This window comes from Gallinula chloropus (assembly GCF_964237585.1).
Source record: "Gallinula chloropus genome assembly, chromosome: 17".
Taxonomy (NCBI): domain Eukaryota; kingdom Metazoa; phylum Chordata; class Aves; order Gruiformes; family Rallidae; genus Gallinula; species Gallinula chloropus.
This window is the reverse complement of record NC_140102.1, coordinates 4,287,192-4,309,354: the sequence shown is the minus strand read 5'-3', so window position 1 is coordinate 4,309,354 and position 22,163 is coordinate 4,287,192. Positions and strand designations below refer to the sequence as shown.

Sequence of the window (22,163 nt, the reverse complement as noted above, 5' to 3'; positions counted from 1 at the left end):
GATGAAGCAACCTCATGCTGTGGGCTCCACTCCTGCTCCACCTCCCCACAGGCAAACATCTCTTCCCGCCCAGGGAAAAGCAGCAGCAAAGGAAACACCAAGACACAGCCAAAAAAAAAAGAGCACCACTGCCAGCCAGCCAGCTGAGGAGCATCCTGGCTGGGGAGCAGGCTCTGGCAGGGGCAGAGCCCAGGCTCTGTGTTGGCATCAGCATGTCCACCATGGGGTCTTCACCTGGGAGCAAGGACAGCCAGGAAATGCCCATCTTGGACCACCTGCACCTTGGAAGGGGATGAACCTTCCCTGGCACCACAGGGAGCCATCCCTTCCTGCCTGCAGAGAGCCATACAGCCAAAACCACAGGGTTCAAAACAATCCTCAGCAGCAGCACCACACAGCACTTCCATACACCCACCTGCTCGTGCCCCCATCACACCTCCTCATTCCCCCATAATAAACTCCCAGAACTCCAAAGGAAGAGAGCCACCAAAAAGGATCCTTCAAATCCTTTACTTCCCTTGGGGAAAATATTTGGATTAAATAAATAATACCCCCCCCCCAAGCCAGAAACTTGGCTCCATTGTTCTGGAATCCCACAAAAATTCTGCAGAGCGGCTGGGTGTGTTGTAAGTGACTTCAGACAAGAGGATTTGATGGTGTATCAGGAAATGAGAGTTTGCCAGTAAGTGGAGGCTCATTAAAAGCAGCTCGTTAAAAGGAAAAATACAAATCTAATTATAGCTGAAATACAGTAGAGAATTCGACTCTACTCTGTGGTGTAACAATCTGGTTATTAAAGGGCCAGATGCAAGAGGTGAGGATGCGGGCAAGGTCTGCAGGCAGCACACCTGACCGCAGCAGGTTCAGCCTGTGACAGCCACCCACCCCTGGGAGCTGTGGGAAATGGCAAAGCAAAATAGGTCAGGGTTCCCAGACACGGCCAAAATGGATTTCTTAAAGGTCTGCCACAAAAGCTAGGCTGGGATGGTGACCTTTACAAGGAGAGAAGCAGGATGAGAGATGAATCTTGACAGCTCCACACTCTCTCCCCTCCCTGCTCCCAAGCAAGCAGCTGCTGGAGAGCCCGCTCCTCTGCCCAAACCAAAGGCAGCGTGGCCATGTTGGAGGGATGCACGATGCCATCACTGACTGCTGGAGGGATGCACGATGCCACCACTGACTGCTGGAGGGATGCACGATGCCATCACTGAGCACGGCCCTTGCTCCTCCAGTGCCCACACCTCCGTTTCCTTCTCCAGGTACGAGCCCCTTTGGCTCATGCTGTGGAGGGGCCATCGGAGCCCATAGTGCTGGCAGGACAGTGGGTGACATGTCAGGAAGACCCTTTCCCCACAAAGCCCAGCCCCTGTGCTGGAGGGACCTGCCTGACAAAGCTGAGGTCCTTACACACACATCCTGCTGCCTTCACCCAAGTACCACGACGCTCCTCCTGCCCAGCAAGAGGAGGGGGCTCGCAGCCACAAGCTCTGAAAACCATTATCAAAGAACCAAGGGGAAGAAAACAGAGGAGACTCAGCCAAGAAACAGATGGAAGAGGAAACCCTGGAGCTCTTCCACCCGCCCGGCTCCACCTCCATCACCAGGTGGGAGTGTTGTACTCCCAGAGAGCCCTTCTCCGAGCTGGGTGCCCAGGGAGGCTCAGGCACGGCTGTGGAGCACTTTTTGTTTCTCCTTCAGATCCCCGGTACCGCTGCCAGGAATAAATGCATAAGGATTATCCTTCCCTGGCAGGAAGAGGAGGGGGAGAAGGGGCCTCGGCGAGCGATGGGAGCGCATATGGCGCATGAATGAGCGGGGGCTGGCTGATGGAGGTGGCCTTCTGCCAGGGGCGCGTGGAGTTTGGGGAAGGTTTCGCAGCTTGTTGAAGACATTTGCTTCTCACAAAGTCCCGGCAGAGCTTTCCTTGCCTCTTCTGGAACAACCCAAAAGAGAAGAGAGACGGTGGGTTGAGCTTGGTTGGGATTTATTCATCTTTTTTTTTTTTTGCCCAGCTTTTCCACACAAACGGATTTAATTACCCTGTGAAGGCCTCCCAGAGACAGAGGGGAAAAGCATCAGGATATTCTGGCTGTGTACAATCTCTCCCCTGCTCCGGTGCTCGTTCCTGCAGGAGCAGGATCTGTTTCAGCCTGATTGCTTTTCCTCGCTCATCTTTCTCCTGTGCTGACAGCTCAGATGCACAGATGGACAAAACGTTCCTGGAGCATCTCAGATCCACACACCACCCCCCCCCAGCCCTACACACACACCCTCCCCAAAAGGCTTCCTCCCAGATGTGCCAGGGGATGGGGATGGGGAAGGATCCTGCTGGAGGGGGACAGAGGCCACACTGTGGGGCTGGAGTTGCTACTGAAGGGCTTGGCCACCACATGCCAAAAATAAAAATTAAAAAAGAAAAAAATAAAGGAAAAAAAAAAAAGGGAGAGGAGAGGATGGGGACGTTTTTATTGCCAACAACCACTTTCACCTTCTTCCCCACTCAGCAGAGCATTTTTGTGGGGAGGAAGAATCGTAAAATTCATTCAGAGGGAAGAAATAAAGCAACCAAGCAGCCAACAATAAAAAACCCATTTCCTTACGGAAGGACAGCTTGATTTTAACAGCAAGGAGCAGATGCTGCTCCTGTCAGCTCCAACAGCAGCTCTGAAAAGAGCCAGGCAGCTGATCGGCAGAGTTGCCAGTCCTCTGGTTGCCACAAGCAGGACCTTTGCCACCTCTCCAAGGGTAAGATATGGCCATGGTCCATACTTCCCTCCTCAAATGTGAGTTAAAGACATGGACCAGCAGCCAGACTCCCAAGTGGGAGAAGACACCACCATTTTTTATCTCTGAGCTTCCTAGGAGGGAGAAGAGGGGAAGGGCTGGCTTCACCCAGCTCCCACCAAACCCAACAAGAGGAACCTCTGTGGTTTCCATCGCTCCAGATGTTCCTTTGGCCCCAGCAAGCTGGCTCACAGGGTGGCTTCCTCGTACTCCCAGCACAGCTGCTCCTGTCCCCATTCAGGTCCTCCTCCCTAAGCCTCAAAAAGGTCCTTTGCAGTAATTAAACTGCAATGTTTAAGAAACAGAAAGAAAGCATCCTGCTTGGTCTTGCAGGAGAGAAAGGGATAGTAGCTGGTATGGGCAAGTATAGATCTGATGGGGAGGAAAGTCAGCTGCACGTTCATCATCAAGGAGCGCCAGCCCCAGTGACAGCCTAAGCAGAGGTTTAGCTCCATTCCCAAATTCCCTCTGCACCCCCTTGGGAGAGGTTGCTCCTCCCAGAGAGTTTGGGATTAGCAGCCATCAGAAGGTTTTGACACTGCCCCAAGCAAAGGGGGAAAACAACCAGGGAGAGAGGAGCGAAGCGATTTGCTTTAGAAAGCGAAAGCCCTGAAGTCTGTGGGTTTCTTAGAGACGCCCCCCAAGGTTCTGTCAGACTAATCTCTTAATGGGTTTATGGTAATTGTACACATGGCGACCCGGAGAGGGCAGCCCTGCTGCTGGGGACTGACTGCTCCTGCACAGGGGTAAAGAGCTGAGATGATCGTGGTCAGATCCTCGTCTCCGGCACAGCCCTGGTCAGAGTTGGACCAGACGCTGCTCAGGGCTGTGGAGCTGCAAAAGGACTGGGAAGGACCAGGAGCACAGCCATGTTTTAAATGGACCAGTACAGCAGCACTGGGAGAGGGAATTGCTGGAAAGGGAAGTCAAAAGACCCTGTGCTAGTGCTGGGCTGCATGGACAACTCGGGCAGTCCAGGCTGCCTTTCCAGCTGACACTGACCCACCACAGGCACATCCCCGAGGACACGTTCTTCCCACTTTAAGGTACTCAGACATGGAAAAGAGCCCATGGGATGTGTTTCCAAAGCTCCCTTGTCTTGTAAATACCAGCTCCAGACTGCTGGAACATGTCACAACAGGGAGAAGTGATGCAGACCATCCTGGTGGCACCAGCACCGCTGCTTCCTCTCTGAGGACACACAGGGCGCAAGGCAGCACACAGAAGTGAAGACATGTGCTCCCCTCTGGACCGACCGCAGCGTCTTACCTGTTTCTTCTTCAGCTTGGAGATCTGCTGCTCCACCATGGTGATCTCGCGGTCCACGCGGTCCATGTTCTGAATGAGCTCCTCCTTCGACAGCCGGGCCGGCAGCAGGTCCAGCTCGGCATCGGGGTGAGCGGGGCTCACAGGGGACACAGGCTCCAGTTTGCCAGGCAGGCAGCGTTCCTGGGAAGCAGAAAACCACCAGGTCAGCTCTTTCCCAGTGGGACTTTGGATCCTTCTCATCCTCCCACACCAGCTGCCACAGCTCCCTGGCCCATTCCCAGCCCTGAGACACACAACCCCCTTAAAAAACCCGCTAGACAAAGCAGCACCAGCTGCCAGATCCCATCACCACCGTGCTCTGCAACCTCCAGCATCTCCGGAGAGCCCCAGGTCAGTCTCACAGGGACAGGACAAGCAGCCAAAGCTTCACATGCTCCTACCACCTCTAGCAGTACCCACGTTCTGCCAGGATCAACTAACCTATCCATGTCCAGGAGCTTCAGCAGCACCAGCCCTTCAAATCTGAGCAGCCAGCTCATGGCCACATCATCTCCTCAAAAATGAGGTAGCCACAGACATGTCCTCCTCTGACACAGGCATGGCCCATGCCATGCTGAATGAGAGGGGCTACGAGGGCAGCCTGTGGGAGAAAAGACTCCTATCTCCTTCATGGAGGTCCTCCTCCATCTCTGGTTAAATTCTGTGTGATCTCTGAGTGGCTGCCATGGCCATCACAGGGAGCAGCTCTAAGGACTGTGAGCAAGGAGCATAGGAAAACACACCGAAGCCTTCAGCTTCACCTCCAGCAAAGCAACAACTCCACTGTGCCCAACAAGTTGGTATCCCATGAGCATCCCAGCACCATGCTGGCTGACCTGCAGATCACCCTTCACCTCTCCAGCTCCAACCAAAGGAGCCCATCTCCTGCAGACACCAGTCACACGCCCGGATGAGCATGCCCATCACTGATTAACACATCTCAGATGAAGCAGCTGTTTAACAGCCACACAGACGGCTCATGGCACACCAGCAGCCTACCCTGACCTGGGACACTCCTCTCTGGCAGCCACCCAACACCTTAATTAGAAGTCTATCTATTCATTTGCTTAGCAGGTAGATGGTTTTCTTGTCCTGGAGGGGACAGGAGGAAGAGCTGCAGTGGCTTGTAACCATAAAGGGTCAGGCTGGGCAGTCAAGTGAAGAAGTTCACACAGCTTTGCTACCTCCACCATGGCAGCGCTGCGCCTGCTGACACGGCACTGCACCAGCTGGAGCTGAGCATCCTCCACTCCATGCCAACCCACAGCCACTGGTGAGCATCCAGGGCTACCCACTGACCCTCTCCTCAGGCTGTCCTTCTGCAGGGACAAGGGTGACACCACGGACCCCTCTGTTTCTCCACCCCTGCTGCTGGTGGGGATGAAGCACAGTGGGGTCCCTCCTGGGGAGGCTGTGGCCACAGCCCCAGCACAGTTGCAGAGAACCTGGCTTCTAGCATGGTCCCTGCCCAGTGGGGCTGTGCCCTACTCCTCTCCATAAGGGATGGACAATGTTACCTACAGCAAAGCAGAAACAAGGGGAGGCTGAAAAGGGTGTTTCCCAACAAAGCAGCTGTGTCCCAGGACACCAGCACCCTTCACCAGTGCCTTCCTCCTCCTCTTCCTCCCTAAATCCTGTTTCAGCTGCAGGAGACACTGAGGCAGCCAGGGAAGAACCACAGGCACCAACACCCTTCCCACTGCTGCCATCAAGGGACAGAGAGCAAAGAAGCAACCTCAGACTTCTCTGTCTGCGTGGGGCTCAGCCAGCCCCAAGAGCAGAGTTGCATCACAAGGCTGAGCTGGTTGTTTCCCCCATCCACTTAGAAGAGAAAGCAGAAGCAGATCCAAGGTTTCTGGAGAATCCCAAGAACTGATTCTGACTTGTTTTACTTCCCCAGGATTAGACACTGAAATCGGTCAGCCTGCTGCTGGGGGAAGGCTTTGTGTTCTCCACAGCCAAGCCCTGGGCTGGGGATGGACTTGATGATCTCCTGAGGTCCCTTCCAACTCCTACAATTCTGTGAGTCTGATATTTTTTGGTGGGTTTTTTTTTTAAGACAAGAGGAGCAGGACAGCTACAAAAAGCAAAAGATAAATTAGCTGCTTATAAAGTGTCATTCAGAGTAAGGCATGGGAAGGGGCTTGGAGGTGGGTCAGGTTTTCTAAAGGACTGTCTAAAGGACAAGCTCCCTGCCCAAAAATACAGGGGACACAGACTTGTCTCTGTGCTCATGAGACAAAAGACACCCTCTCACATCTGCCAATACATAAGACAGAGCATCCTCAAACTCCTGCTTGGCACATCCCCCTTTGGAAACTCGGTTTCCAAGAGCTTTTTATTTTTTTCCCCCTTGCAGAATCTGAAGTAAAACAGCAGCAAAGCTGAGTAAGGGAAACAGCTGCATGTCAGAGCACAAAAACCATCATCATCTAGCATTAGGAGATGATTATAGCAATAGAGAGGCAATGTCCCCAGACCTCAAATAGCTGGTCACTGTCATTTCACAAGCACCTCTCTAAATAAATGAAATGGCAAGCAGCAAGAGGAAGGAAAAAACAAAACTGAAGGCAACAAGATCTTGTCTGTGTGATGAAGTCCTAAAGGCAGAGCTTCCAGATTTATACAGGGCATGAAGAAGTCCTTCTACATCACAAAAACAGGTTCAAAAGAGGTTTGCAAAGACCACTCTAATATCCAGAGATATTTCAACGTGTGCTCTGTCCCCCAGCACTCTCAAGAAGCTGCTCAAAACCTATCCCTCTGCTTCAGACAGTATCACAGAGCTGGGCTCTGAACAAGTGCAGTGTGAAACATGAAATTCTTCTTATTAACGTGAAGTCACAGACTTTGAAACCAGCATGAGCTGGGAGAGCTGGAATAAATCTGCTGGAGGGAAGAAAACAATTACTGCATTACTCAAGTTGATATTTTCTCAGTAATTATACTGTTTCCATGTGATTTGTTTTTATACATGGGTAACAGCTACTGTAGTTCCTGTTTATCCCTGGCCTTATTATTATGTGATTTGTAGGATAACGAGGGTGGGCGAGCGGGGGGCAGAGGCTGCAGAAACCTCCCTGCAGCAAGAGGAGATGCTGGCACTGAAGGAAATAATTATCACTGGGGAGTCTATCAGGGAGCAAGGCCAGGATTTGGAGTGTGGGGGGGCTCTGTTTCTTACAAACACTTTTACTCTTGATGTTTGTAGTACGTGGAGCAAGCCTGCGACACGCTACCAGGCAGAGGCTTGAAAACACAGGAGAAAGAGGAAAGGAAAAGCCAACTGCCTATTGATGCCTCAAAGAGCAAGTGAGCCTCGGGGTAAATCCCTGCCTTCAGACACACCAGGAACAGGGGCCACCTGAGAAAAGATGGTGGGTCCCAAGTCACAGTGGAACCTGGACAGACCCATCGCCTTCTCATTTGGTATGAGCCCCGTGAGCTCACGGCTGTTAGTGGATGGAGAAGGGAGTTCATGCCACGTCTCAGCCTGGTGCCTGTGGTGCCATGCAGCCCAGCCTCCACAAAGGGCCATTTCTGTCAGTTCTCTCCCACCCTCAGGAGACAGCAGAGCAGCAGCTCTGCTCCACCTCGCCTGACTCACACTACAAAATGCATTTTGCCCTTCCTGATCCCCTGCCTGCACCGCCTGTCACTTCAAGAGCACACTGGTGAAGCTCATCTCATACCAGGCTAACAGAGCCACTGGCCAAGCAGGACCCTCGGGATCTCCAGCACAGCACCACGCTGTCTGCCCTATATAGCATCTCTGGTAAGCCCTGGTCTCTCCCTGCCTTCCAAAACCAGATCAGTAGTGACGTTCCCCCAAGCCCAGGACAGAGATTTGGGGATGCCAACATCACTTCTTCCAGCCTGCTGATTATCTAATTACCAGCTGGCAGCAGCATGTTCTGCTGGAGCATGGGGAAGGATTAAGGGGTGTTACCTCCAATTCCTGCCCACTTGCACCTCTCACATCCTCGTGGGCTGCAGAAGATTTACCAAGCAGGGAGGGTGGGATGAGGATGTTCAAATCATTCTCAAATTAACTCCCCCAAACCCCCAGGTGAATAACAGGTTGGCTTGTGATGAGGGTGCCTGCTTGCTCAGATGCCTCCATCACCTCTCACAGCAGCACGGAGGCGGCAAACATCACCAAACTCCAACAACAACCTTCCCAAAGCCCTGTCCATGGGAGGCTGTGCCACAGGGCAGAGAGCAGCCTGTCCTCCCCATCCAGGAACCCAACAGCATCGCAGAGCCCCAGGGCATTCCCACACATACTCTGGGACAAAAAACCAAGCAGGAGAGCCAACACCCCACACCTCCATCCATCCATCAGGTTTTAAAATAAAGCCATGCATATAAAACTCTTAAATGGGCCAAACAAAGACCTAAGGAATTATTATTTTTAATAAAAAGTGTCCAACACATTCTGGTGTATCAGCAGCTCCAAGATAGCTGTGATGGGGGCTGGGGAGGAAGGCAAAGGGGCTGAAAACTAATGTCTCATTTCCCCAGGGAGACAGGCAAGTAGGAAGTCAGAGAGTCTGAGCAGCGAAAAGTACATCGAGTTACTGCAATTCTTTTGTCTGTGACCATCTGCTGTGCTAATGGCTCTTTCAGCAGCCCAGCCCTTCAAACGGGGTTTTAATTCTTAAATACTGTGTCCCCACTGGCACTCCAAGGGCTCCCAGAGTGGGATGCAGGCACGCATGTCGGTGCATGCAGCGTGGAGCAATCTATGGTGCTGCCCACTAGCCACAAGCATTCCCATCCGAGGTGAACCAGCACGCTGGAAGGATGCCACGAGTGGGCCAAGGGCATCACCCACCTCCTAACTGCATCCCCATGCTCCACAGAACGTGTGGGCAGGGTGGACGAGCATGGATGCAGCCCAGTACGTGCTCTCATGGAAATTCATGAAGCTGGAGACTAAGGAGCTGTCTGAAGACAAAGCTGATTTATTTATTATTATTATTTCTTTTAAATAAATCTGTGACTTTATGAGCAGGCCTATGAAATTCCTTTCCCCTGTAATCCAGCTGAATTCCACGCAGCCAGGGCAGAAAACATCCCAGCAATTCCTAAGCTTGCACGAAAGTAGGTCAAAAAACTTCCCCAATGTTTCGACAGCTTGAAGCAATTTAATTGCAAAACCAGTACCAAATGCTGACCCTCCCTCCCCACCCCCACCAGCAGATTTACAAGGGTGGTAAAACCTCGCCAGGGAGTGTTACAGTTAAATGCAAAACCAGAAGAGAAAAAATAAAAACCAAACCCACAAAAAACCCAACAAAAAAACAACCAAAGCCTCATATCTGGTCTTGCAAAACTTGCTTGTGCTCACCCCCCCACCCCCCTTTCCACAGTGTTATCCTTAACAGATGCTGCCTCTGGCCCTCAAGATAACAGGATATTACGGAAGCGGCAGCAAACGCGGCTTATGGACTGGGAGGTACCTAAAATAATGGGTCAGATCCGGAAAACCTCACTCAGGCAAACTCCCCCTGAAGCCAGAGGCAGCACAGCGACAAATGGATGCTGTGCCTTTCATTACCTCCTTGCCTTCCCCCCATTAGTGGATAATAATTGCACTGAATGCCTACGCTCCCTACTGACTCTGCCCGAGCCATGAATTCTCACCTACCCATCTAGTCATTACCAAGAGGAGCTAATCACTCCACCTCTCATCAAGGATTGCCTTCCTCTCCTACATTGCTGGCTTTTCAGCTGACCCAAAGTTCATTAAAACATTAACTGTCTGCACTGAAATTTTCCACGGTGGATACTCATTTCAGGCTTGGGGGTTTTATTTCCTAAATAGTAAATTTCAGCCAAAACAACTCTGCCACTTCCAAGAACAAGTTTAGAGGAAAATATGCCTGGCTGCAACGTTTAGATAGATTCTGGGAACCTTTTCTTTGAGCATCTTTGGTGCAGTCCATACATCTGGCAACACTGGTCTGTGCCAGTGATTTGCCTTTTGTTAACTCCGAAAAAGTGCCCAAGAAAAAAAAGTAATAAAAAAATAAAATCTCTTTCTGATGCCTGTGTAGGGCAAATTCCTTGGAGCTGAGGATGTGAGCAGCGTGGTGCCCTGGGGAGCTCCAGGTTGGGTAGTATCACTTCATGTGTGTTGTTACCTCAACAATGTGCTGTCAAGAACATCATCATCCCTGTAACGCGTGGTCTCAGCCCTAAATCCCCATCTCCCCTTTGCAAACACAACCTTGTCTGTTTAAACACACGGTGCTTCTCCTAACCTGGGAGATGTGGAGGCAGAGAAGCCCCTCACATCTTACCCTCTGCAGGGACCCACAGCCAGAGCCAGGGACACACAGCCAGAGCCAGGAGGAAAGCGTTGGCATTCTCATTCTCTGGTTTCTTTGGGGAATGATGCTGGTGAAGGAAAACGACTGTGGATGTAAAGACTTGGGTGAAAGGGCACTGGGCATGTAACACATCAGCTTAAGAGCACATCAAAGTCTGGGATATTCAGAACCGAAACATCCCTGGGTCTAGAGAGGTGCCAAGCAGGGAGCTGCCTGGAGCTCACCCAAAGCTTGGGAGTCAGGCAGGCAAACACAAGGGAAGGGAGCCACTCCTTTGATGCCTTTTAAAAAGGAGCAAACTGTGAAAAATGCCTCTGATGACGTTAAGCAAATGTAATCGCTATGGCAGAGAGGCAAATTTTTAATTGCCCAATTTGGCACTCGGCCATGGTAGTGGGGTTAGCACCTCCCAGCTTCCCACAGCCAGATTTTAAATGTAAGGAGGGGCTCATGGGAGAGTTGGCCACTGCTACCCCCAGCAAAGCAGCCTGTCACGGGGCTCAAACCAGCCTTGCCTTCCCAGGAACTGGCCAACTTTCACAGGAATCTCTGAATAATCGCCACAGACTTCTGTGGAAACACAGGACGCTTCACACGACCGTCACCCTCTCCTGCTTTTGCATTTCTCCACGTTCCTGCTGCTGAGGGACTTTCCTTGGGAAGACCCCCAGGCAGGCAGGAGGGGTCCCTGCCAGGGGTGCAGGCAGTACACAGCCCCAAATCCCACCCAAAACCTGGGAAACACCCTGTCAACAAACCCAGCCAACCTCAGGGGAACCCAACACCTTCTCTGTGCCTTTCAAAGTTTAGGCCTCCCACCCCCTTCCAACTGCCACATGTGGGAAAGCAAGGTGTGAGCCTCTTCAGCACACCAAGAACACGCAGACACAGCTTTAAGGCCCTTTTCCTCTGTTTTGAGGGTGCTGGAATAGTCAGTCAAATCCCAGCTGGTCCTCAAGAAGGCCGGCAGCCCTCAAGGCCTACAGGCCCAGCTGAGAGCCTGACAGGATTTGCTGCTCGTAAAAAAAAGTCTCTGCAGAAACCCCCCTACTTTTATACTACTGGAATACTCAAGGGACCAGCAGGAATGCCATTGTACAGGTGTGACAGTGCCAGCATCAGCACACATCACCTTCCCTACGAAGAGAGGCTGAGGGAGCTGGGCTGGTTCAGGCTGGAGAAGAGAAGGCTGCGGGAGCACCTCATTGCAGCCTCCCAGTCCCTGAAGAGAACAGAGAAACATGAGGGGAATCAGCTTGTTAAAAGGGTAGATAATGGCAGGACAAGGGGGATGGAGTGAAGCTGAAGGAGGGAAGGGTTAGATGCAATATTAGGGGGAAGTTCTTTACAGAGAGAGTGGTGAGGCACTGGAAAGGGCTGCCCAGAGAGGGGGTGGGTGCCCCATGCCTGGGGGTGCTCAGGGCCAGGTTGGATGGGGCCCTGGGCAACCTTGTGTAGCTCCAGGCCTGGAGGTTGGTGGGCCTGCCTGTGGCAGGGGAGTTGGAACTTTGCAATCCTTGGGGTCGCTTCCAACCCAGACCAGTCTATGAAGCAGGAGACAGTCAACTGCATCCACATACATCCGCCCTCCCTCTGCTAAGCGTCCCATTGAAGTAAGGTAACAATTTCCCCCCAACTGGTATAGCTACACCTGCCAAAAAAGCAGGTGGGCAACAAGTCAGTGTGACTGAAGACACCACAGCATCACCCATTGCAAACACGGGGCCAGATCATGAGCCAGGCTCAGCACCACCCACACCACTGCTGTCCGCAGGCGTAAGGCCCTGCTCAGATGGCCAGCAAGACCAGCACACTGCTTGGCAGCTTAGACTTACCCAGAAAACCTCCTCCTCGGGACCCTCTGCAGGGTGACCGATGGGGTGCTGCCCCCAGGTGGGTGCCTACTAGGGAGGAGGCAGGAGCCCCCCACCCAACCAAGCGCCCCCCGAAGCCGGGGAGCGGGTCCTGCACCCCAGGGAGCTCCAACTCATTCACTGGGTGACTCCAGGTGCATCCTCCAGCACAGGGACAAACACGGGGGAGGGAAAATCCACCACAGCAGCTTCTCCAAACCTCAGTTATTTAAAATAAAAATAAAAATAAGAAAAAAAAAAAAAAAGAGGGGAAATGAAGAGACAAAAGCCCTTCTCAGCCTGGTGTTATCAAGCAGAGGAAATGAGACTTCTAAAGCTCCCATTCAGAGGAGGTTGGGGGGGGAGAAATCCCACTCCAGACGCACTTGAGAGAACAGCTTTTGAAATGGAAATGTCTCTCTTCAGAAACATTTACATTTCCTCCCATCGCCAGGGAGGAGGAAGGAGGCAGAGGAGGGAGCGGGACTCCTCAGCCAGGCAAATCCCAGCGGGCCAGGCCTGGCCCTGGTGGGAAGGGGGGGATCTGTCAGGGTTAGTCGTGACTGGTCCCCATGGTAAGACTGGGACTCGGGTTGGGTGGGGGGCAGCAGGTTCAGAGGGGGAGAAAGGGATGAATGGGGGCAACTCTATTTAACCACCGCCACAAGAGCCACGTACCGAAGGGCTGCGCACGCTCCCTCCCTTATTCCCCACACAACCATCACCCAGGTTATTTTTCCCCAAATCCTGGAGGTCGAGCTGCCTACTGAGAAGGAGCTTGACTGATGGAGAAAGGAAACACAAGCAAAACAAAGACGGTTCAAATAGTGACTGAGGCATGATGTGGGACCAACCCAACTCCCAAGAGCCCTCGCACCAAGCCAAGATCACCAACAACTCCCCTGGAGACTCTCAGCACATCAGACCAAACTCCTTGCTCATCCCCAGCAGCTCCTCTTCCAACCGTGTTCCTGAAAGCCAGAAGTTACTGCACCAAGCTCCCCTTGCAAACTGCATGCCACCATGTCACTCTAAAGTCCTTAGGGTCACCCAATGCACAGGCTCACTGCAGCTCTGCTCTTGGGTATACGAAGTGGGACATCGAATTTCTCTCATCCATAAAATCCAGCAATTCGAAGACAGCAAGATCCCCCCTCCACACACACACACTTCAATGGCTTCCTCTGCCTCCAAAAAAAATCTAGTAAGATCCCAAAAGTTAATTTTTTATCAGCAAAACCTCTTAGCTTCTATTAGAACATCTCAGTAACTCACACACGTATGCCTTGAGACTCCCACACACACAAGACCTGAACTGAGCAGCCTGGAAGCAGGTGGGGTCACTGGTGAATCTGACCTGGGGACCACACTGTCTGAGACCAAAAAAACAATAATAAGCAACTTTCTCATCAGGAACCCAAGCCCATCTGACTTCCACATCCAGGTGGCTGCACTGGACAATCTGTTTAAACATAAAATGAAGCTCACAGCTGCTTAGAGGCTTTTGAAAAAAATTTAACCAACATGAAGACCAGGCTTGGGGATGGGGATAGCCTTGGAACAGCTTGTCCTGCCTTCTAGTGAGGTTTGCAGTGGCATCATTCATCCTTGACACATTGCTGAAACCCTCTGGCAACTCCCCTTTAAGCAGGTGCTGGCCCTGCACCCTGCAAAGTGCCATCCCCGACACGTGCACAGGGCACAGTGGGGACAACACCTCCCTCTGCCTGCCCAAGGCATCTGCCAGCAAACTGACAGCCTCCCCAAGATGTACCAAGCAAAAGCCCCAGCCAAGCATCCCACTAGCAGTGCAGTGCCGGGGCAGCACCCCAGGACAGTGTGGAGGATACAGGGCCCTGGCTGCTTGCAGGGTGTAGCACGGAGCAAGGCTGGCTGCCGCACACGGGGTACGTGCTGACAGGGGAACACGGGTGGTGCTGAGCAACCGTCAGCTGCACCATCCATCAGAGCCAGCCGCCGGCTGTGTTCAGTGGTTTATTGTTCTAATATCTGTGCAGACACGTGGAAGGGGTATCTCGACATTCGCTGCTGCTTTGAGTAGCCATTTCCTTCACTCCGCTGCTTGTCCCCTCAGGAGGCCGCATCCTGAGTCCTGGGGGTGGCAGGTGGGGGGGTGGCAGTGCTGCCCATCCCCACAGCTGGTGGGGCAGGAAAGTGGGAGGAAATAACGTCCCCCAGCAGCAGGAAACACAAGCAGGTGCAGGTCCAGCCGTGAGCTATCAGCCCAGCCCTGTGCCACAGCAAGCCCAGAAAACACACACAAACCAAACCTCTCCTGAGACTTTTGGATACAATCAGAGATTACTCCCACTCCCCCTCATATTTTTCCCCCCATTCCGCCAGCAGAGACAGTCTTAGGGTGTAGGAATCATCACAGTGCCTCAAGCATGACACTCCTTGAGCATCACTCAGCTCTGCGACCAGAGCAAGACTGACCAAGGCAAGACCAAACATGGACCGATGGCTCAGGGCAGAAGCACCATCTCTAACTGCAAATGGCTTTGAGAGTCACTCAAACTGCAAACTTCTTCCCAGGCTGTTCCTGCAGAAGAGCATGAAGCATCCCTGCCTGTCCCAGCCAGCATGTTACAGGGGGGAAATAAACCCAAACATCTCGGCTCTCATCACAAGAATAAGCCCACAGTGAATTTGTTATTATCTGTTAGCAAAGCAGCAGCTTCCCACCAAGGCTGGAATTTCCATCTTGGTTTGGCAGGCACGGGGCTGTGAAATGATTACTGTGTTTACTTTTCCTTTGCTAACTATAAAATCCCATTCCACTGCCCTGCCAAGAATGACTGAAGCTAATAAAATTCAGGCATTTGGAAGAAAGCAATAATAAACCTCCCTTTTGGGGCCTTTATGATGAAATTTCCCCACTCCGATCAGCGATTATGCTGTATTCATGAACACCAGTGATGTCTCCAAGTGCACCCAAGATTGACTCAAATCAATATTTAGCTTTGCTCCAGACCATACGCCTTTCTCCATGCCACTGCTGAAGGCAGGATGGCTGAACTGCACAGCTAGAAGCAGTGAAAAGAACAGCTTACAGAGATATGAGGCAGCCCATGTATACACATGTGCATATATACATATATATATTAAAGAAAAGTAGGCTTTCCCATGACTTAAAAACCTGTGCAAAGATAAATACATTGAAAACATTCACGGATGCAGGAATATTACAAACCCCTCTCCAAATAGCTTGCAAGTCATGAATATAACACACTATATATACATATACCCACTGCTTCTTTAGTAGCTTTTAGTGTCTGAAAGACCATAATATTCCTGTGTTTACATCTGCCTGCCGCTGAGGCAGGAACATTAGCTGCTGGGGGCAATCTGCTCTACATCATACCTGCGATGGCTGGCGTGAGATAAAACAACACAGACCTGAAAACCAGCCTGAAATAAAAGCCTGTGCTTGGTCTGGTCTCATAACCACGTGGGACAGCTGGATTTGGTTCTTAAGCAGCCATGGGAAGGACAGCATCCGACGTGGAGATCAGAAGGCAGAAGTGATCACTGCTGTTCCTGGGGAACGGCGCAGGGAGGAGAGAAATCAGCCACATCCCTTGTCAGGGCAGCGATCAGAGCAGGTCCTTCAAAGGCAAGCCCAGGGAACGTTATGGCACAGGCAGAGGAGCTGATAAAGCCCCAAGGCAGCAGAAAGCGGCTGCCGGCATGTGCTGGAGCAGGGAGCTGCAGGCACTGCAGCCCTGGGGATGATGCAGAGATACCACACACTGGGCAAGCCCCATCTGCTGCCCACCTCCTCCTCTGCCACTGGGCACTGCCAGAGGACAGCACTCCGCTCTTCCCCTGCATCCCCTAGGAAAAGGTGCTGGGTGCAGAATTAAAGGGCATCCAGTCTTTGGCTGGGATGAAGGTGAGCAGAAGCTGGGCTGAACACTGGCACGTGCAGGAGGCGCTCGTTCAGAGTGCTAAGCTGACCAAAAAGACACAAGATCTAGGTCAGGGCTGCAAAGGGATGGTTTAGGTCATTTCATCCCACAGCACTCGTCCCCCACTGCTTTCTGCTTTCAATTCACTGAACCGGGGGTAGGACAGAGCACACCACTCCTGCCCCGAGCCAGCTCTGCTGCTGGGCATAAGCCCATTTCCAAGGGCAGAGGGAGCAGACTCCACCGCGCTCTCGTTCCTCATCCTCCTGGAAAAAGGTGCCAAGAATTAGAATTGCATTTTTCGAGAGCAGCAGAACAAGCCAAGGGCTTGTCAGCTTGTCCTAAAACAACCCCTCTGCTCGCTGAGCGTGCAGCCAGCATTCCTGACACACACCAGTGTCCATCGCCCCTCAGCCCCCCCCCATGCAGCACTGAAGCTGTGGAGCATTTCGTGCTGGAGCAAGCCAGAAAACCCTCTGAATGTTCTCTGCCTAAGACACAGCCAAAGAGTTTTTATGTTTAAAAAGCATGTTTGGGTCCAAAAAGCAATGAGGTTTTCAGCTAGCAATCATAACTAGGCCCTCTGGCACTCGACAGCTCCTCTTATCGATGCTAAGGGTGTTGTTAGGAGATGAGGCTCCACGAAGCACAGACGTGAAGTCACGGAGCTTTAGCAAGGGCCATTGCCGTGTTCAATATGTTATTACAGCTCCATCACCACAGGCACAAAGAGCAGCAACTCGTCTCTGCCAAATCCATCTCTGAAATCACTCCCCTCACTCCATCCCCTCCAGCAGCAGCAGGCAAACACCATCGATTGCTGTTGCATCTCCTCCACGGCTTTCCAACCAGCACGGGGAAGGAAGGCTTTAGCATCAAACACCCTCCTCCTCCTCGAAACACAGCACGCAAAATTCATCTCAGCAGTGTCACAACTCACTGGCTTTCATTGTGTGAGTCAGAACTGAGGGCAGACAGTGTTCTGTAGTGATGGGAAGCTACAGCACCAAAGGTGTGCTCGACGCTGTATGTTCACGGAGGAGACACCAAGCTGGTCCCACCAAAGCCCTCCTAAGGAAGACCCTTGGTGAGGAGAGATGCACAGGGATGCCAAACAAGGAGGGAGGCTGGATTTATCAGCCAGGACATATGTGCTCGGGAATTGGCAACAACCTCCTGCTGCTTTGTCACCTGCACTAACCATCCGGATCATGGGAAGAATCACAAGCCCCATCCTGGGGTGCACCTGGATCCAACAGGACCTGGAGTGATGCTCTGCATCCAGCAGCACCCACCCTCCCCCAGATGACAAGGGAAGAGAAGAAACCCAAATCCAGCTGAAACTGTGAGGAAGGGAGAAAGGGAAAAAAATAAAAAGCCAGGACATCACTGTTGGTGCCAGGAGCAAATTGTTTCCTGGAAATTTATTCCAGGTGAGGTTTCTTTTGAATCACAAATGTGTAAAAACAGACTGACCACAGGTGGACAGCAGCACAGCCAGCAGAGCCCTCCTCACCCTACACAATCCCCCTGCTTCAAAGTGATGCCACCACCTGTGCCAGCTCCTGAAATCCCACCTGAGGGCTGGCAAAGCTCTGTAGCAAGCTAGCTATTTCCAGGACCAAACAGGGCACATACCAACCCTTTCTATTAAAGGAAAAGGTACACATGACACGTACAAACACTTCAAAGATAGAGAAGAAAAATCTCCCTGAGTCCCCACAGCACAGCCAGCTCACAACGCTGCCCTGCTGCAAGGAGAAGCAGCTGGCAGTATTTCTGCCAATTACAGGGGTGAGGCACACAAAGTCAAGGGACTTTTCTTTCCCTCGAGCAGATCAGGTGAGATGTCGCACTGCGCGAGCCTTGTAATATTGACTGAATGGAACAGAAAAGTCCAATTATGTAAATGATGAAGCAGGCTCCCAAGAAGCAGCCAGCCTTATCACGCTGCCCTTCTCCACTGCTGCAGCTCGAAAGGCAATTTAAAAGGTTGTTTTGGATGTCGATCACCACAAACGAGCCGAAGGAGTGTGAAACGACAACCTGTGCTTGAGGCACCAGCAGTTCACCTGTCTATTTGCTGGGTGTGCTGAGCCTCAGCCCAGCTCTCTGTGGCTCTCAGGGACCACCGTGGGCTCCAGCAGCCAGGACAGGGGAGATCCAGGCTGTGAAAGGCTTGGGGAAAGCCAAGCTGAGTTTTTACATCCTGTCTCCAGAGTGTTTCCACAACCCACGAGGGCTTTCCCTGCCATGCCCAAGTGTCTCAGCCATAGGAACTTCAGCTCAAAGACAGAATAAAATCCCTTGTCTTGTCAATCAAAGTATTCCTTCCCTTCACTCCCCTGCCCCAGGGCTGGCTGGAGGAGCCAAACATCTCAGGAGGACTACACAACGCCTAACAATATCGGGGTTTCAAATTAAACCAGCATCAATCATGACTGGGACAGAGCATCCCATCCCAGACACAATGCTCCTCCAGCTGTTGGCTCCCAAAAGGTGTACGTACATTCACACGCACATGTGAGCAGGGGGTTGACATGCTCACACTCATCCTCCCATGATTTGGAAATGATCTTTGGAGCAGGGGAAGGCAGAAATCCAGCCAGAAGTGTTTGCGCTGTGACGACGTGAACAATGCAAATATTTCAGCTTTTAAATATGTTTGGAATGAGAGAGAATGCCAACATCTCCCTCATCTTCCCAGAAATAGCTTTGAATCATTGCTGCCCTAACGTAAAGTTGTTCCCCCCACTTCCCCACCCCCCTCCTCCCTCCCCCACCCCCCCAAATCGTTTTTGCAATCAGATTTTTATCAGGCACCAGTCGGCAGCGCAGCAACCGCAAGGCAGATGGGTGGATGCTGAACACATCGCAGGAGGATCCTCCTACGGCTGCTGAACTCGACAACCCCAGGCCACTTGCTCCTGACGGATGCTCAACCACACCACCAACCTCAGGACCATGGGGGAAGGCTGGAGAGTTAATAAAGAATGCTGTTCTCCACAGAACAAAGGCAGGAAAGGTGTAGGTATGTTGGTACCAGCTAAAATCGTTGCCTTTTACTGCTCAGACCTGAGGTTAGAGGCGCTTCCACAGAAGTTTGCTCCTCCAAGAAGCAGCTGGGAGGTCACACAGCGCCTGGGGCTTTGCACTGAGCGCCCTGCAAGCCCTTAGGGAGAGAATTATTCTTCTTCTGGCAGGATTTTTGTGGCGTGGCAGTGACTTTCACAGGGTGACAGTTCTTCTCCTGGCAAGACGCTTGAGGTTCTTCACCTTCCACCTGGTCAAGCTGCGGGCTGGCACCGAGCACTGCGTCCTCACCCAGGTGCTGGGTAACCTGGAGCGGGCAGGGTGCTGGCAGCATCAGCATGTCCCCTCTCCATCAGTGCTACTGCTTCTCTGTGGGATCCCTCTTTGCACAGGGCGGGTGGGGGGCTACACACTCCCTCCCCACCAGATGTGCGCACAGCCACAGCTGGCCAAGGAAGTCACTCCTCCTCCTGCGACAGAGGTGCAGTCATGGCCAAGGAGGACATCCCTAAGCTGTTGCTGAGTCCCTGCCTGCAGACGTTCATCAAAAGCTCCAGCAATGAGCACAGAGCTCTCTCACCCAGTGAAAAACAACGTCTGGCAGGGAAGGGAGCGCCCGGCACGACCCACACCGCAGACTCGGAGGCCACAGGAGGACACGCGTCCAGGGACACCCGACACTCACAGCTTCCCTTGGTCCTCCAGCCCCTCTGTGCTATTGTTCAGCAGCAATAAATCACGGGGAGGCGCTGGAATTCAGGGCTGGCTTCTACAAGAGGGAGCCCGGGGTGCGGGAACTGAGATGCCGCCTCGCTTTTTGCTCGTTAATTCCCTTGGCGGGCGCTGTGCTCAGCGCCTTCCACTCCCACGCATCCCGTCGGAGAGACGCAGCTCTCCCAGTTCAAAGCGCTGCTGTTGTGCTTCCACCCCCTCGGCTCCCTCCCCCCAGCACTGGATTACTCAATTAGAGATCATGCGTTTGCCAGTTACCTCCAAGCCAACTGGGGACTTTGCCAAGGTCAACACAAGTTCCAGCCAGTTTCATTAATAACTGCGAGACCAACCCACTGGAAACTCTGAGAGGTTAATCCCAGCAAACAGATCAATGTTCCCATAACAAAGCCACAGAGCAGGAACACCACTGGTGATTTACCAGCCAGCCAGCCCAGATATCCGTGCCGGGAGCTGTGGACACTGCCCCTCTGAACATCCCTCCCTGTGGTGTTGGGAGTCCCCACACAGCACTTCTCTTCCCCGGCGCATTTGGGAAGGGGTGGAGCTGGGGGGGATGGCACTGCCAAAGCACCAGCCAGCACAGCGAGGAGGAAGCAGGGCTCCCAAAAGGCCTTTCGGTTGTCCTGGGTGCTATGCCAGCCTGTGGCTGGGGCAGGAGTTAGCAGGCTGGCCAAGAGCCTGTTCATCCCACAGCCTGTTTTCCAGGAGTTTATTGTAACTTGGGCTCTGGAACGGGCAGACAGTGTGAGATTTGGCATCTATGCTGCTGGCTTCAATGCACCATTAAAAAGGCATTTTAAACCTGTTAATTCCTCCATTTGCAATTAATTGCTTTTAAAACTACATTAACATGCATCAAAGCAAAATACCCTTTCCCCTAATTTCTGCTTTGCCATACGTATTTCCCGGCCTCAGCGCCGTCTTTTCCAAGAGTCCTCCCTTCCCCTTTACTTATTCCAGGTTTTAGCCCTTAGCACAACAAAAACACTCGAGCAGAAAAGAGAAGAAATTAAAACCTTTCAACAATGTAAAGCACAGTCCAAGTCCTAACAACACATGGCTTCTTAATAGCCTTTTTCCATCAGTAGTTGTTAATTACTTTACAAAAGAGGGAAGTGGCATTGTCCCTTGTGCAGATGGGGAAAATCTGAGACACAGAAAGGGGAAGAGACTTACCCGGTGACCAGCAGCCTGCTAGGGCAGATGGCAGCAAGGTTCAGGCTTCCCTAGCCTCCACCCAGCCCTGTTCCCGTGGGATTACATGGCTCCCTGTAAGCATATTCCTGCTGGAGCAATAGGCTACACGTTAAGTGCTGCCAGCCAGCCCTTGCGAGGGGACTAAATGCAGATCACGACTGACTCACATCCTATAGGAAGGAGCAGCAAACCACGTACGTGGTGGAAAAGCAGTCTCCGAAATGGGAAGAAGAACAAGTGGATGCATAATGGGAATAAGAAGAGACGGGAGAGGCAGGACTAACCTCCAGCTCTGGAGAGGGGAGAGATGGCGCTGCTCAACCAGACAGACCAGGCTCACCATCCCTACGGGGCAGGATCGCACGCAGCACCAGCTGCGCACGGATGTGCAGAGATGGGGGATTGTGAGGATGCTTTACTGGGCTGCTCTGGAGCCGCCTGGCTTACTCCTATCTGCTGTTACGTGACGAAGGTCCATGACTTTATCAGAAAGAAAGCAGAAGCCACCCAGGGTCCTGGGAACCAGCTCCTGCATCTCTGCCAAGAGCACACCCGGCAAATCCGCATCAGGGCAGCTCTTCCAGCAAATCTCACATCCCAGCTCGCCGTGACTGAAACAGTCCTGATTCAGTTTTGCCTGGTTAGTCTCAGCACCTTCTCAGAGGCAGAGCCAGCCCACGCTGGCAGAAGGCACAGGGAGATTTTGCTTCTCCCCCAGCAGACCGAGCTCTCCTGGCCATGTCCAGCAGCAGGAGGACAGGACTATATGCACTGCAGCAACGTCACAGCAACCCCTCTCACAGGGAAAAAGATGCTCAAGCAGGGGGAAAGCAGGCAAGGAAACAACCTTCTCCCCAGCTCGAGAAGAAACACTGGCATTTGAGGATCCAAGCAATGCAAGGTTCCAAAGGAAAGGTATTCTCTTTTACCAGACCAGCTGAGCTTAGCTGTAAAGCTGCTGCTTGTCAAAGGCACACTGCCCA

General features: G+C 52.3%; 1 protein-coding gene across 1 annotated transcript in view; it reads right to left on the bottom strand.

Moving 5' to 3' along the window:
- The window catches only part of NCOR2 (nuclear receptor corepressor 2), a 245,299-nt gene that overhangs the window by 120,618 nt on the left and 102,518 nt on the right, over positions 1-22,163 (bottom strand). Inside the window, exon 5 of the mRNA XM_084272224.1 lies at positions 4,054-4,233. Coding sequence (XP_084128350.1) covers positions 4,054-4,233 — 180 coding nt within the window. The remainder of the gene's footprint in view (positions 1-4,053; positions 4,234-22,163) is intronic.